At 40.3% G+C, this 16,415-nt stretch overlaps 1 protein-coding gene and 1 long non-coding RNA gene across 3 annotated transcripts in view; one reads left to right on the top strand and one right to left on the bottom strand.

Annotated features, from left to right (window-relative positions):
• MORC2 (MORC family CW-type zinc finger 2) overlaps positions 1 to 5,855 on the bottom strand; it is a 40,369-nt gene extending 34,514 nt beyond the window's left edge. The window contains exon 1 of the mRNA XM_019643042.1: positions 4,579 to 5,855. Within this exon, the coding sequence (XP_019498587.1) occupies positions 4,579 to 4,646 (68 nt within the window). The 5' untranslated portion in view covers positions 4,647 to 5,855. The remainder of the gene's footprint in view (positions 1 to 4,578) is intronic.
• A 97-nt stretch (positions 5,856 to 5,952) lies between these two features.
• On the top strand, positions 5,953 to 15,678 carry LOC109383057 (uncharacterized). Of its 2 annotated transcripts, XR_002124063.1 has the most exons (4): positions 5,953 to 8,455; positions 8,699 to 8,819; positions 9,568 to 10,284; positions 11,934 to 15,678. It is a non-coding gene; the product is annotated as an uncharacterized LOC109383057 (long non-coding RNA). The 2 variants fall into 2 exon arrangements; XR_002124062.1 differs by having other exon boundaries at positions 5,962 to 8,455; positions 9,568 to 15,678.
• The last annotated feature ends 737 nt before the right edge of the window (positions 15,679 to 16,415 follow it).

Genomic DNA, 16,415 nt, shown 5'->3' with positions numbered 1-16,415 from the left:
GCTGCTCAGCTCGGGCTGACTCGAACCGCTGTTGCTCAGAGCTCAAACTCTTGAGCGAGCTCTTAACCAACTGAGCCACTCAGCCGGCCCTTCTAAGTTTTAATTTTGAAAATTGTTATATAAAAATATAAATTCTGTTGCAATACTTCTCATTTAAATAAGAATTTGTACTTTAAGTCAAGGAATCTCAGAAGTCAAATAATCTCAGAAACATAGCTTCTAGGAAAAAACAAAAACACAACCATAATAAGAATGAGATTATAATTTGTAAGCAGAAATCTTTGGAATAAATTAAACAATGAAGTGTCTGGCCTTTGGTAGTGAGAATGGTAAATATGAATAATTTGGACAATTAATTCTGATATACTTTACCATCAGGGCAAAGAAATAAAAAAACAGAAATAGCAACTCCTTTTCAGCAATACATATTTCTGATCACTTGATATGAAAATATGAGACATTTAGAATTCAATAGGAAGATCTCAAAAGGGCAAGCACAAAGCACCACTGGCTAAGTTTTCACTACTTTCTAAACTGTTTAGAAATGTGCCTTGCACATTTTGAATTTTTAATGAAAACATTCCGAATGGTCTTCCTTGTTCCACACAGTAGCAATGCTGTTCCACACATGTTTTTCAGATAAGTTAACAGATATCTTTCAAATGTAACTAAGGTATTTCCTTAGTAAATGAAGGAAGAATTGCACTGACACATCATAAAAGGAGCCTTTTGTGACAACTGTTGGTGAGTTTGGAGACAACATTCGATTCCGTAATCATCTCCAGACCTCCAATTGATTAAGGATGGATCCTACTAACAAATGTTAAGACCAGAGTTACAAATATCTCTTAAAAAGTTAAGAACCAAAAACATACCAACTGCCTATGTCCTCTCTTTTCTTCAAATAATATTCAAAGAGGTACACTCATTTCTAGCTAGTAATTGATGACAGAGATATTTAATAACTATCAAAGGAAATTCATCTCTTCATAGACCCAAAGGTTCCTTGCATGTGATCCAAGAAAGATCAACCATCTGGGAAAAGAGAAAGATTTTTAACAAACTCTCACTTTTAACTGATTGAGGCTTTTAAACCATTTGTGCCACAATCAAAATCATTTTGCAGCTCAGCATTTCCAGTAACAAATCCACATTTAAATCTACTCACTAGGTAAGGAAAATGGTCTCCCTATTCATATACAGCCTGAATTTAAACCAGCTGAATTCTTGGGTATGCTGACAATAGGTAATTTCCCCCTAATCGCCAGAAAATAAAGCTGAGAAATTCTACAGCAACCATTTCATATTCGAATGGCTTTAATATATTTAGAGTATGAAACTACATTTCAACAGAATTATGTCCTAAGAAATATTGTCACTAAAGTTGACGGGTTCCTCTGTATTCACTTCAAATGATAAAACAACCCAAAAATATCATATGGCCAAGACAAGAAGTTATTAAATGTACCAACAGGAACAGACATAGAAAGCAGGCATCTTATACTTAGGCACCCTGCTCTATCAGACCACTTAGCAGTACTGCAAACAGAATGACTTAAGATATGATCTTATGTCAAAGTAATATTACTACCACCACTACACCTAGATTGCTCATGAACTTTTTACTATCAGTCACAAAATCTAGCACAAAAGATGAGTAACAGCAGAAAACTCCTTTTATTTAAAAACCCTACCTTTTATCATCTATAACTATTATAGCAACATCCAGTATTAAAAGAAATTAGAATAAGGCTTTCATGTTATCGTGGGAATTTCCTAGGCCTGTTTTAAATCTTAATACTAATGTAACCAAGAGAATAACCATTGGTAGTTACCACTGACCTAATACATCCAAAAAAAAAGTTAATTCAAGACAGATGTTTACTGTCTCTAACAGATGCTCAAGAATTTAAGGATTTATCTGCCTAATGACTAGCACCAAACGCAAATTGCTACCACACTGACCAACTTTTGGTTTATATAAGCTACTATTATAAATAGAATAAGCACCACCATCTATTCAGTGTTTACCATGTACCACTTATTATAAACATTATTTTACATAATACTTAGAAACAAATTAGCCCCGTTTTACAGATGAAGAAACTGAGACTCAAGAGACATCAACATGCGCAAGGACTCAGCCAGGAAGCAGTCAAATCCAAGCTTGGCAGGATCCCAAATCCATCCTCTTTCCACTGCATCACACTGATCTACCCTTCTGGCCGGGGCTCTGTTTGCAAGTCTACATTTAATCGGAAGTAAGGAAAGGGCCCCTTCTTTCATAATTCACAATATGGCCATATTGTAGATGTCAGACACCCTAAAATGATGTTTCTGAAATTAGAGCAAAGAAGGTACTGTAAGAAAAAATTTCACTTCTCTGAAGGTGACACAGCACCATTTGACTCAGAGGAGATAAATCTACTATCACTAAGGGTAACAAGTCACATCTTAAGAAAATTGAAAATTTTGTTTCCTCTAAAATTTCCAGGTCATCACATTAAAGAAATCTCGAAATTGGTTACAAACCAGAAACTTATCTTGGTGTTCTCTAGGATTCATATTTTCTTGTGGCACAACGGGACACATTCAAAAGTAGACAAATTCAAAAGTGTAATCCAGATAATAAATTCCAGATCTTCCAAAATGATACACCCAGCCCTTCAATGTCCATGCAAGTAGGTGGTTCTGGTTCAACATTGGAAAATCCACTTCACAAGAAATTCCCCAATATTACAAAACGAGTGATTTAACTAAGGTTCAATTCTTTGCTTGGACTGTGTCCACCTATTGTTCATAAGCTATAAAACACCACAACAAGTAAGTCGAGAAATACCCCAGAATCTTCAAATTACAGGCTCACTGTAATAAAACTGAAGATTTTTAAAGTGAGAAGTAAACCCTTGCTGTATAGATAAGAAGCCCTTAAAGGTAAAACTGACTAGAGTCAGTACTGCCTAATGGTTAAAAGCACTAACCACTGTGGCCAGATAAATCTTATAGCAGCTGTGTAACCTTTGGCATAGAACTTAATCTCGTTGAGCCTCAGTTTCCTCAGATGCAAAACAGGAATAATCCTTACTCCAGCAATGTTGCTATAAAGATTACTTTCAACCATGTTTAAAACTTTAATTGGCATAAAGCAACTAACTATTGTTACTATTATTTTATAATCAAAGTCTTTGGGGAAGCTGGAACAAGAGCTCAGTTCCTGAAGTCCCATTTATGTTCTTCCAATATTATCAAATAGTTTTACCACTCCAAATTTAACCCCTCATTCCAAAATGCAGAACTGAGGCAAGAAAGCACAATCATCTGTGAACACCTAAGTGGCCTTCAACTGCTTGTTCTTATGTGGCAGTTCAAATATAAAGATACAAAAGGTTGTGCTCAAGGCTATGTTATAAACTAGCTGACTAGCCTTTGGTCAGCAACCTTACCTAACTGGATTTCAGATTCATCATCCATAGCATAAGAATTCACCTGGGTAACCACTAAAGTACCTATCTAAAACACTAGTTCAATAATAAGCTTCCTAAACACAAAATAAAAGTAGGCTCTCATAGTTTCGCACTTCACTTCACTTGGAAAAAAATTATTTCCCTCACAGGAAATATGACGAAAAAATTACAGACATTATCATAAAAAAGAATCTCGGGCAATTCAGGGTTTTGGTGTTGGCTTCACTTCTAAGTCCTTTCCCATAAAAGGCTAAAAATTACACTATTATTGGATAATGAAGTCTATATTCTCAATCTTGAAGGTGGTTCTTCACATTTCTGGGCCATTCATTTAGCTGCTCTTCACATATTAAAATGTTAGAATACTTACCATCATCTCAAAAGTTAACAAATGAATGTTAAAACACTAAGTAATTATGACCCCAATGGATTACTTCCAAAAGAGTGAGCATAGGGAATAACCCTGAAACATTCCAGACCAATGTGGAGTTATGGTCATCTCTTCATGGACTCAAGAACCATGAATACCGTTATGTGTTCTGAAATTTGCACACATTTGGGGGAAAAGCCATTTAAATCATGGGTTTAAACAAAGTTGCCATTTCCTGCTTGGTATATGAAAACTATACTGATGTGGGGTTGAATTCCCCAAGAAGACAACTGTTCGCTTAAAAAAAACAAAACTTCTTCTCACAAGCTGTCACTTAAATGTCTTCATTCTTTTTCCTTGTTAAAAAGAAAAAACTTGTTATAACACCACTGTTCTGTCTGTTGTCACCAAAGAGAATTTACTAGAATAGTCCAACTTTTGGCGATTCAAAGAACAGTATTTGTTGGATTCCTACAAACACTTGAATGAAATAACTCACATATTGACCTCAAATAACTAGTTTGCATTTGGTCAAGTAAATTTTGATCCAAAAAATGAAGGTCATATTCTTCTGAATTAGCAACAAATATTTCACTGATCTCAGTTCTTCCACACAGAGCTCAAGACTCATCCAGTGATACATCCCAAAAAGTGAAAAAGCAGAATTTTCTGGGAAAAGGATTTCCACACTAATATCAAGGAATGAGTTATCAGCGACCACAGTAGCACCTAGAGGATACTTACGAATTTGTATGCAGATATTCAAAGGTTAGCTGAGCTCGATTCAGACTGCTGTAATTTGTGAAAGCCATGAGTGCAGTGAGGTTCAGTCCTTTAACCACTAACTGGGAAATATAACCTTACAATGGGAATAAATTTTCCAGGACTCCTTCCAGCAAGTTTGGTAAGTGTGCTCCTTAAAGTTACTGAGTGCTTACCCAAAATATATTCAGATATATCTAAACTATAATTGACTTCTTTAAGTATTTATCTTCTCAAAGACTATGATGTGATATTTCAAAAAGAACGGTCATAAATCTGTAGTCTTAAGGAGCGTTAGCCTAAGTTGCGATAATTCAATTGAGTCGAATGAGGATGACTTTGAAGTAGATGGTACTGGAGATGGCCGTTTTATTATTGCTCCATCTTCATTTTCTTCAATCACTTTTCTGTTCTTCCAGGAGATTTACCAATCCGGAAACTTACCAACCCGAAAACGTATCAACTTCTGTCATAAAAATAGACAATCACCCATGTCTTCGCCACCAATGATCCCAGGACCCTTAAATATACCGCAGACTGGCGACCATGATGTCGATGGGAGTGTATGTGGCGTTAGTTCCGGCTTCACCACCTCCCACCTGAAAAATCTCTTAAGCGCCGATGCGATGGCGGATTTGTTTTCAGAATCCAGATCAAACCTAGCTTGCTGCCCCGCCCCAATCTCCGCAGGGTAGTGGGTCAAATTACCTCACAATGACCCACTAAAAAGCGTCAGAATTAGCCCGCACAAATCACCTCAGGCGGGCCGCGCCCCTCCCCCACTTCCCTCAGCGACCTCGGCCTCAGGCCCTTCAGGGCCTCGGTCCCGTGGCCTCCTGTTCACAGTAATGAGTTAGTCCCAGCTTTCAAGGCCCGGGATTGCGGGCAGTAGCGATCGCACCACCTAACCGGGCGTTGCCCAGCGATCCCGGCTGCCTTTGTCCCTCCCTACGGAATTGGAACCCAACAACCGCAGCGCGCTCTTGGAACCATGTGCTGCCGCCGCCTCCGCCTCCGCCTCCGCCGCTGTCGCCGCCGCCCCCGCAACACCAGACGCCCGTACGCCGCACTGAATTAGATGACGACAGAACTCAGCACCACAAAATTCGGCGTTGGGGGTGCTCCGCTACCGCTCCCGCAGCCGCCACAACCACCTCAGCCACTGCTTTGTCTCTGCTAGTGCACACGACCCGGCCCGCCTCGCACACTCCCCGACGCCCCAAGCCCCCGAGGCGCCTTCAGCCAATCACAGAGCCACAGCTCCCCCCGCCCCCACCCTAGTGCAACATCTCCTGATAGGTGGCCAGCGTGTCTCCACGTGACCGGATCTTGTTAGCCGGGCCCGCCCCTGTCACGTGAGAGAGAGCGCCTCTCTTCCTGCTTTCCTGACCCTTTCCGCCATTTAAAGAAACAGTACCGGGGGCGGGCCGAGAGACGCAGCCGGGACGGTAGCTGCGGTGCGGACCGGAGGAGCCATCTTGTCTCGTCGCCGGGGAGTCAGGCCCCTAACTCGAAGAAGCCCTGGCGCGCCCTCCCCCCCTCCCCGGTCTGGTAGGGCGAAGGAGCGGGCGCGCGGTCGATCGAGCGATCGGTTGGCGGCTCTTTCTCCTGCTCTGGCATCCAGCTCTTGGGGCGCAGGCCCGGCCGCCGCGGCGCGCGCCCGGTGGCCGTTGGCGGTCGCGCCGTGTCTTTCTTCTCGTACGCAGAACTCGGGCCGCGGCCTATGCGTTTGCGATTCGTCGAGGAGTCGTCCGGGTGGTCGGTGGCGGCGGGCAGCTGCTCCGCCCCGCTCCCGGGGAAGCGGCAGCGGCGGGATTTGGCGTGGCCGGGGAGTCGGGGGTGGCCGGGGCCGGCCTGGAGGCCTGGCGCCACCCTTCGGGGCCTGCAGGGACCCAGTTGGAGGGACAGGAGGAGGCTGGGGGATGGTTGGTGGTGGGCTTTCTACTTTGCCTTTTCCTCCTTATGCCGCCTTAGGGGCCGGGGCTCTGACAGCAGCTGCGGGGTGGGAAGACAAGCCCCGGAGTCGGAAGAGCTGGGTTTGCTTCCGGGCCTAGCCAACAGTTGGCCGAGTGACCTTAGGCAAGTCACTCTGTAATTTGCGCCTCAGTTTCCTCCTCTGCCTATTGGTGTTTGTGGGATTAAAAGCGCTTTGTAAACTGTAAAGCGTGAGTGTACGTAAGGGACGATTTTTGTTTGTATTTTTTTTTTGAGTTGTAAGAAAACTTAGTAATTGCCCAATCCTTGGATTTTCAACCTTGGATTGGAGTTGGCGATCCACACAAACTCCCTGAAATTGTACGCAGAAATTAGTGGGAATGTGCATTTCAGGGGAATGAGGATCCATCACTAACAAGTTTTCAAAGGGAGATGTCACCCCTCCCCCAAGAGTTAAGAACCACAATTTCTTTATGCCACAGGGAGGAAACTGAGGCCTAGATGTCATTTGGGACCCTTCGCAACCAATTTGAAGCCCCTAATTGAATCCCTGGGATATGTGAGCTGTTTCTGTGCAGAATGGATTTTCGGCGTAACAACACTCCACCGCTTGGCTTCTATCCTTAGTCCTTTCCTTTCCCCATGGGGTGTCTGAAGAGTGGCTGATGCATATGGTACAATGGTGCCCAATATAAAGTAGCTAAATCTAGTCTATGTAATCTTTGGCCCAATAACTTTGTTTTCTGCTGCTTATACTGGTTGGTGTCTGACTACCTTTCTGACTTTAATTAACCATTTTCCACAACCATGTTTGCCACTATTTACTTGGTCCTATTTTATATCCCTAGTCTGTGTGGTTGGTAGTGAGCAGGCTTATTTTTAAATTGGTGCTGCCAAGTCTAGCTAATTAGTGTCAGGTGAATTTTTAGAAAGCTGGCTCACTGGAACAGACTGAACCAGGCATGGAATTCCCGAAGATGTTGAGGGGTTTATCTTTATTAATTGAAGGTTAACATTCTCTGCAAAGTTTTTAGAACTCCTCCTGAATCTCAGAATCAGTAGATTTGGAAGTGTTTCAAAGCTTAACTTTTTCCTGGACTGCTTTGTATTCTGTTTGCTTGCAAATGTGTTACTAAGATGGCCAAACTGCCAGTTTTTGCTTCTTTGTTAATTGTCAGCTGCTGTTATCAAATTCCAGGCCATTATCTAGCAAACACTATAGAAATGTTTGAACAGTTGGATTTCAAACATTTTCGTTTTGTGGAATATTGCTTACCAGTGGTACAGCTCTAAGCAAGTGAACACACACGTTCAAGTGTATTTTGTCTGGTTAGTTGTTACCCAGTTCTGCTATTTCATACAATTATCTGAAAAAAATGAATTGACTATTCCCTTTACCTAAAGGGCAGCGACAAATGATCTCACTTTCATAGAAATGACTATTTCAGAGAAAATGTGTTGGTCATTTAGGTCTTTTATAGTCAAATCTGGATGTACCTCAAAAGACTTTTAAGACTGGTGATAAGATGCTTTCCTCGGCAGAAAGGAGGGGGGGAAAAACAACTGGAACTGAAAGCTTGAAATTCTGTGACAAAACATGAGCTGTCCAGGATAGGAGGTTGAAAGTGTTTCACTACAATGTTCTGCACTAGCTGGAGCAGATGCCTTTCAGTGTAGCCACGGCATGGACTCCAGATTTCCAAGACCTGGACCTGGGACATGGAAGAACTTATCAGGGTGTGACAGGAACTCTGGCTGGATATTTTTATTTTTGAATATTGGGACTGTTGTCTCTTTTCTCAAAGCAAACTCGATGACTGATCAAGCACTGCCACCAGCACTGTTACTGGGAATTTGAAGACCTGAGTTTCTTCCAGACCCTCAGTGCAAACTCTGGCAACGCTCTATTCCAAAGTGAACTACGGTACTTGCCATTTTCCGAAATGCCTTCTGTTCATGTTCTGTACTCTGGAATGCCTTCCTCTGGTCTTCACCTGTTAAACGTGCCATTTCCTCAATATCCAACTCAAATGCTCTCTTCTCCATGAGTCTCTTAACTTTGGCCAGAGATAATCTTTTTAAAACTTTGTTATATACCTTTTATCTATCTTTGCATATACCTTGTAAAGTAGTTATTTGCATGCTTTTTTTATTTGCTCTCTTGCAGATAGCAAACCTCGTGAAAGCAAGGGCCTTATGAATTTTTGCCCACACATACTACCACATATGATGAATCATTTAATAGAAAGGAGGAATTTGGAGAGCAGGTTATCTCAGAATAGCGTTCAGTAAGTGTTTTTTTAATCACTGTATGATTACTAGCTACTCTTGGTTAGGGGGAAAAAATCATGAGTTATGGGCCATGATTCTCCTTTAGTTCATGTTTTTATTATTTTTTTAATTCTGAATTCAAAAAGATTTAGGGAACCCTCAAACATAAAGAAAAATTGATATGTTGCATAGGGTATTATTACCCAAGGGTGTGAGGACCAGGGCCTTATTCCCTAAGTACTTGATTCTCTCCCATTCAAGATGGAATCTTGTTAAAGTTAAAGTTAAGGACAGCTTCTAAATGTACAAGATCATAAGACAATTTGAGGAAGGCATTAGAAAAGGAAGAAGGGCAATATCTCCTTTGCCTTGGTGTTGGTATATAAACTTAAATTCAGTTCTTGTGCCTCCTATGGAGCCACTTGTTTCTTCCCTACCAGCTACTGCCCAGCAGCCTGAATGCAATCAAATTACTCCCCCGAAGTATGAGACTTAGGGCAGCTCCTATATGCTGCTTCCCTCAGACAGTTTGTTCTCGAGAGTCAGAAAACAGTCTGCCAGAGAACTTTCTCTGTTCTCATCATTGATTGTTAATTATCAGGTGTTTGTTTATTTTTTTATCTGTCAGCTTTTCAGCCAGGCTTGTCAAGAATTAGTGCCCATCAGGCAGCTGATGTGTTGACAGCAGACCCAGCTTAGTGTTAAAAGAGTCCTGTGTTTGTAAATCCATGTATTTGTTATCTGTTTTGTCCCTGTCCCTTCCAGTCCTATGCCTCCTGATTGCTGAGTGTTTTCCTGGACCTTCTGACCACCTTCCTTGTGCTGTTCCACCAGCCTGCAGATCTGGTACCTGGATTTTTGCTCATGGTGATTTCTACTGAAGAAGACACCATTCCAGTGGACCGCTGTGACCTAAGAAGCCTTCAGCCATCATGATGTGGCCTTCACCTCCGTTCCTGTCCTGCTGTACCCAGATTGAGCATCATCCTTATAGTAAAGTCAAACTCCTCAAGCCAAATAGCTGAAGCTGTTCTATCACAACAAAAGCCCAGTTTGTTCATTGAGTGTGCATTTTGTTTCTTCAGTTAAAGGCTTCAGAGACAATAAATTTGGACCAGGGGATTTTTAGTAATCAACACTGAAAAATGGCAACATCCTTTTGAGAACTACGTTGGACCATACCCCACAATCTCAAATGTTTGAAGTTCATACAGTGTCTAGGATTCCATCCAGGTCACTGGACCCTATTCTTTTTCCACTTCAAGTCTGTATGTAGTAGCCTACTGAATGAGAAAGCAGATATTCTGACCCATTGGGATTAAAACAAAGGCACAGTGAAGTCCTCATAGCACCATCTTTGGGATTACTCAGGAACCAGAACTTTCATACAAATGTAAGAAATTTTACCAAGGAATCCCTTTACCTAACAACATCTTACAAAGCTCCAGTCAGATTCCAGAAAAGGCCTCTTGAGACATCCAGGTAGAATCTATATGGTAATCCCTTATGTTTATATTGCACTTTACAGTTCCACAGCACTTTTACATGCGTTAATCTCAGTTATCAACATAACAATAAATTAAATCCCTTTTTTGCAAATGAGGAAATGGAATTTGAAAGGTTATCTGAGGTAACACAGCTACAAAGTGGAAGAAGCCAGGCCTTCTGACTCCCAGTCCAGTCCTCTCCTTGGAATTAAATTAGCCTCTACCCACAGTGTTAAAATGTCTAGAGATTGAAAACCCCAGAAAAGGTTTCCAACTTTCTGACCTGGTGCCCTCAATCAGTCAGATGTTATAAATGTTGTATTTTGATAGCTGCACCTAGACCAGAATTCCATGATAACACCCCTGACATTTAGGAGCAGACTGTCTCCATGGTGGTAGATTGTCCAGTCAACGAGGCACATGTTCACCTGGCAACAAGACTACCCAACGTGAAACACAAAGCTACTTTTAGAACCTTTGTCCTTCTTCATGGTCTTCCCAAAGGTGGCCTTGTTGATTAGGGATTCCTGTTCATATCATTGTCCTTGTGGAGTTTTGGGGTTTTTTTTTAAGTCTTAATACTCTAAAGCACCCAACATCTTTATCTATGGTCCTTTATCCCTAAAGTAATATTTATACAAAATGAGCCACCCGTTTTTTTCAGAGTAGTACTGTTCATATGAGTGTGTATTTATATACATGATATATACATATCATATAGAGAGCTTCTGTAGTCCAGTAAAATAAAAATACTGTAAAAATATGTCCCCTCCCTGATTCCTAATGCAATGTGGTAAAGGACCTCAGAAGACTTGCAGCAAAAAAAACTTTTTTAGCTGTTTAGTGTTTACCCCAGTATGTTCTAAGTTAAATTAAGCACTGGGTGTTATTTTTGCAGCATTCCTTCTAATGGAATGGGGAAACTGCTTTAGAGCAGTACAGCCAGTGCTTCCTGACTGACAACAAATTGCCCAGAAATAAACTGCATCTTTGAAATCCCCATTTTTCTTGTCAATAACTGCTTTGAATTAATATGTATCATGAGAGTCATTTATCTTGACTATTACCTTCATTTTCTGTCAAAGGAACCTCTAAAAGATTTGTGAGGACATGCGAGGGGAATGGGGAAAAGTTAATTCTGCCCCTAAATTGGATGAATTCCATGACATTTAACAATATACTTCTCTGTCTCTAGAATTGTGCTATAAACCTAGTTCTCAGATAGGTGAGAATATTGGGAAGGGAAGAGAGGAAAAGGATGGAGAAAGTGGGGAGGCGGGGTGAGAAGAAGATAATTTAGAATTTGAGTTATTGCCCATTGAGATCGTATCAGTGCTTGAGAAGTCATCCAGCCATGGACTTCTTGGAATAATATTTAGAAAATACTAAGAAATGAATGCATTTTGCAGCTCTATGCTGACTACAAAAACTCCCATGCTATTGTCACTTAAAACCAATAGCTTTGTTCTCTTGACAGTCACAAGCCCAATTTCAGGCAATCAGAATTTATAGCAAACTGGAATGTTTTCATAATTCTATAATGTGGCCCACCTTAGGGGAAAAATGAATAGGAAAACACCTTGGTTTACCAAAGGCTATGCTCACACAGTTTCTGGTTTCTGTGACCTATTTTTTGTATTTCAGCATTTTGTGAACAACTTATTCTTAGATCATTGGTTTTCCAAAGGCTTTGTGGCCATGAAGCCCCTTGAATGAAAACTATGTGGAAGCCCCAAGTAAAAATGGAGCTGCTCTGGATGAAGCAGGAGTGGGGGCCTGCCACCTGCCACAAGCATCTTTACCACCATGGTGACACCTAAGAAGACTTCTTTACAACACCTAGAATTCTTCAGAACAGTTTGAAACCATTGCCCTAGATAACAGTATGTTGAACTTGAATGGCATTCTGATCTGTACCTCTACCCAACAGTCTATGTTCAGTTGGTGCTGAATACTCTTATGAATACTCATTGTGGGCAAACTCAGAAAAGTACAAGAAGACGGGTGTATCTTTGCTCCCCAGAGTAGTCATATGGGCCAAAAGTGGTATCAAATGGACCTAGATTAACAATTAAAAGCCCTCTGCCCCCAGGTGAACTTCCAGTGATTCCTGGAGTTGGATGTAGACAGTAATTAATATATACTCTACACTGACAAACCCTCTTACCCAACTTCTTTTACAAACACCAGAAGCTCTAGTGGTACTTGAAATACGTGATTTTGAAGTTTTGATCCTCCTTGGATACCTGAATCACCAGGTATTGAAGCTGATGCCTCATTGAGGCTATAGTAGACTGACATATATTGGACCTCCCATCATCAGCCGTGGTACTCTACTTCATGTGCAAGCGATAACCATGAACTATAAAAGCAGAATTCAAATACTGGCAACATTACCTAAAAGGATACCTGGTTATCACTCGTCTTATTCTCAAACTACAAGTCACTGTGACTCAACCAGTGAAGTTATACTGCTGCTTGGTTTTTATTCACTAACTGCTGTTTCCAGGGTAAATGAGCTAATAACCTTTAAAAAGCTAAAACAATTCTTCCATCACTGGCATATCTGCCTGGCATATTCTGCTCTAAAATTATGAATACTCAGCTCTAACTACATGTAACACCTGATCCACAAGAGACAATCTTTGAACATCTTTTCTCATTATGTAATTTAAAATGTGGCCACTTGAAGAATTTTCTTCTAGCCAATAAGAATTTTTTTAATGGGTATTTTGATGTCTGGTACCATCAACTGTAGGTGTTAGGGATATTTGGAGGTAGGCCTTCTGACCAGGCCATGATAGCTTACTTGCTGGGAATCTCAAATTGTATATCATCTACCTTTTTGCTAGAAATGTAGACTGACTTGGAAAAAAAAAAATCTACAAAGCCTGAAGCTAAGGATTTTATCAGTTGACTGAAGAGCTTCCTACTGCTTCATCCTAATGTCACAAGACCACAGTCCCTTGCCCTTGTGGATGTGCTATGGAATTTCATCTGTCTCAATACTGTTGTTTTACACTGATTCAGAGTGGCTGACTTCATTCCTTTCCATGAGGTACTCTCAGGCATTAAGACAACTTACTGTCTTTGCAGGAAGGATTGGATTCATAAGCTTCCAGACCAGATCATGTTGAATAAGTAAACTTTAATTTATGTCACAAGAAAATCTCATTTACTTCACAGTTGACTTAATGTCCAGCTGACCTCAACTACTTTAATGAATGCACTGGTTAAATGTTAGGAATGGTTTCTTTGTCTTTTATCCTCTAGACTAAATGTGATCACATGACTTGGTCTGCATATCATCAAACAAGGCCTATGTCTGGTTACTCTAGATTGCTCACCCTCAACAAATAAAAAATAAAACCTGAGTACTATCCTGCTTGTATATACAACTCTTGTAAAGAAGAAATTATCTACAAACTCAAGTTTTATACTACCTTTAAAATAGCAGCGCAATTTTCTTTCTGTACTGAAAAAGATACTGATCTACACTGCCAGTCATTCCCTTTAATCCTGTCAAACTCAGTCAAAATGAGAGACTTAAGGTGAGGATAATCATCTTTCAAGAGTCTAATGAACACTTTGTATAAGAATTGATGGTTGAGAAAACAGAAAACGTAAAATTCAAACATAGGATCTTCCCTACTTATCTTCATGCCTCAGATCTCATCTAAATCTTTCCAACAGTACCATTCAACCAATTTGAAGCTTTGACTTGTTTATGATTCTCAGAGATGGGCTGAGTTAGAAGATGGAAACTTCATTACCAAAAGAGTACAGCTAACTTTGATGAATCTGGCTCTCCCAACCCTATCACTCCCAGATGTAGCATAGACTCCTAAACAAAACCTCAAGTCTGGATTGAGGATGTAGCCTTCTCCTGAGCTGAAAGTTATTTGGCAGATGAGCAGGAAAATGAAAGCTGCTGTACCTGACTGGCTATTTAAGATCAGAAAATTGTATCCAGAGTAAACACTATGGATGAACCCTGGAGTACTTGGGGTAAAAACTAATTTACAGAGCTTCGATATTAAACTACTTGTTCTTCCGTATCATATCCTTGCTATTGGTATGGCTGCCCCTACTAAAGGTACTTTACTTGACCATTTACCTAACTCAGCCATTGCCTGCCCTTTTTGACATGTTGCTGCAACCAGACTTGCTATCCTTGAGAAGACTACAGCTGATCTCAGCCTATCTTATACCCAATCCCACCAGGGAATTGTAAACAGAAGCAACCTGTGCATCACCCACCAGGATTTAATGTTCTCAACAGGACGCACCATGCTGTATACTCTGACCAGCGGCAGCCTTTTTTTATTTAAGTGCAGAGTAAGCCTCTATGCCTATGTATATTTGATCATTTTCAGCACCTGGGACCCCTTCTACCAGGTCTGAAGGAGTACAGCAGATGAAAAGCATTGTCGACTCTTCTGCAGTGATACAGAGGTAAGTCTGATTCACCAGTATAGAAATGAGAAATGTACCAGTCCAACTTGGCAAAAAACTTAAAGAAACACAAGAAAAGTTTTCCACTGAACTTAAAATTTACCACTGACTTGAATAGTCTCACAGAACTTTTTGCCAGTGGGAGGCTAGTAGTCTTGCTCATGTCAGCTGGACGGTTGGGCTCTCAGATTCATGACCACTGGGTTTACTTATATTGAAACTATTGTGTCATCCAAAGTATGCTATTGGACATGATTATTCCATTCAAATGGATTATGAGCTTTCTGAGTACAGAACATACTCCTAATGATGTTTTTTCAGAATACTTTTATTATCAAGAAAGTAACAATGCCAGCTGTTACTATTCAACTTTATGAGCAGAGACTAAACTTTTTCAATGTCTGATCTTATCGTGGACATCAAGTGTTTTTGATTGACCAGCATTCATTCCATCTCTTTGTAACAACTCAGTGATATTTCTTGGAACCACATCTCCCTATTTTCAGTCCACATGGTTCAGACAGTCTGACCTAACCTTGGGTTTCATGTGTGAATGTGTAGTTCACACCTGATCAAGTAGCACAATTCATCTGGACCACACTGGTTTGTTCAGGAATGGTCATGTGATTCAAGTTGGTCCAGTGATACTCAACCCTCAGAGTTTTACTGAGCTGTGGAAGAAGAGAAGCTGAGAAACTACTTACTGAGGTTGCTTGGCTTTGTAGAATGAGAAAGCTCAAACCAGCAGGGTCCATTATATCAACTGAGCTGGTCAGAGAATGAAGCTAGTGCAGAGGAAAATGGAGCCAAATGATGGAGAGACTTGAGTACTGATGACAGTGTTTGTGCCCCCTGGATCCACCTGTGCCTGAAGCTAGCCTATGTGGACTTTTCAGTTATGTGAACCAATAAATATCCTTTTTTGTTTAAGTTACTTTGAGTTGGGTTTCTATTGCTTGAAATTGAGTTCTAATATACTATCTACCAACTTTGAAACTTGACAGATCCAAGTATTGATTAAACGAGGTTATGGGCACACTGAAATTACTTTCTAAACTGGAAGACAAAGTAAAACAGGAACTGACAATGTTTAAGACAGAAGCTTAAAAATTAATTACATGGTAGAAAAATATAGAAGAAAACCTAAATGTTTATCAGTAAAGGATTGGTTAACACATACATGGTTTAACCATATAAGAAAATCTATATGTCTCTTAAAATGAATAAGGTCATTTATTGTGTATGGACATGGAAAAATGGCCATGATATATTAAGTGAAACTAACTATTGATAGAAAAATGTATAGTATGAACGCATTTTAATATTTGTGTGTGTTTATGTTTATAATGCATAGAAAAGTCTTTAATGGCTTTCTTTGAACAGTGTAGATTACATGAGACTTTCAACTTGATACATTTCTGTATTTAAATATTTTACACTACTCACGTTACTTTTAAACTTTATTTAAAAATAAAGAATTTTTAAAATTAAGTTTAGTGCTTACTGTTTGACCTTGGCAAGTTACTTAACACTTGAGCCTGTTTCATCTAATAAAATACCCACTTTTATCTTAAAACATTCATCATCCATTTCTCCAACTGACAGACTGCTGCACCTTCACTTGTTTGAGAATTGTTCCTTAATTTTTCAAGAATATCTCTTTAAATATCT

Source organism: Hipposideros armiger, unplaced genomic scaffold, assembly GCF_001890085.2.
Source record: "Hipposideros armiger isolate ML-2016 unplaced genomic scaffold, ASM189008v1 scaffold_75, whole genome shotgun sequence".
Taxonomy (NCBI): domain Eukaryota; kingdom Metazoa; phylum Chordata; class Mammalia; order Chiroptera; family Hipposideridae; genus Hipposideros; species Hipposideros armiger.
The sequence above is the reverse complement of the archived record's forward strand: the minus strand, read 5'-3'. Positions and strand labels throughout refer to the sequence as shown.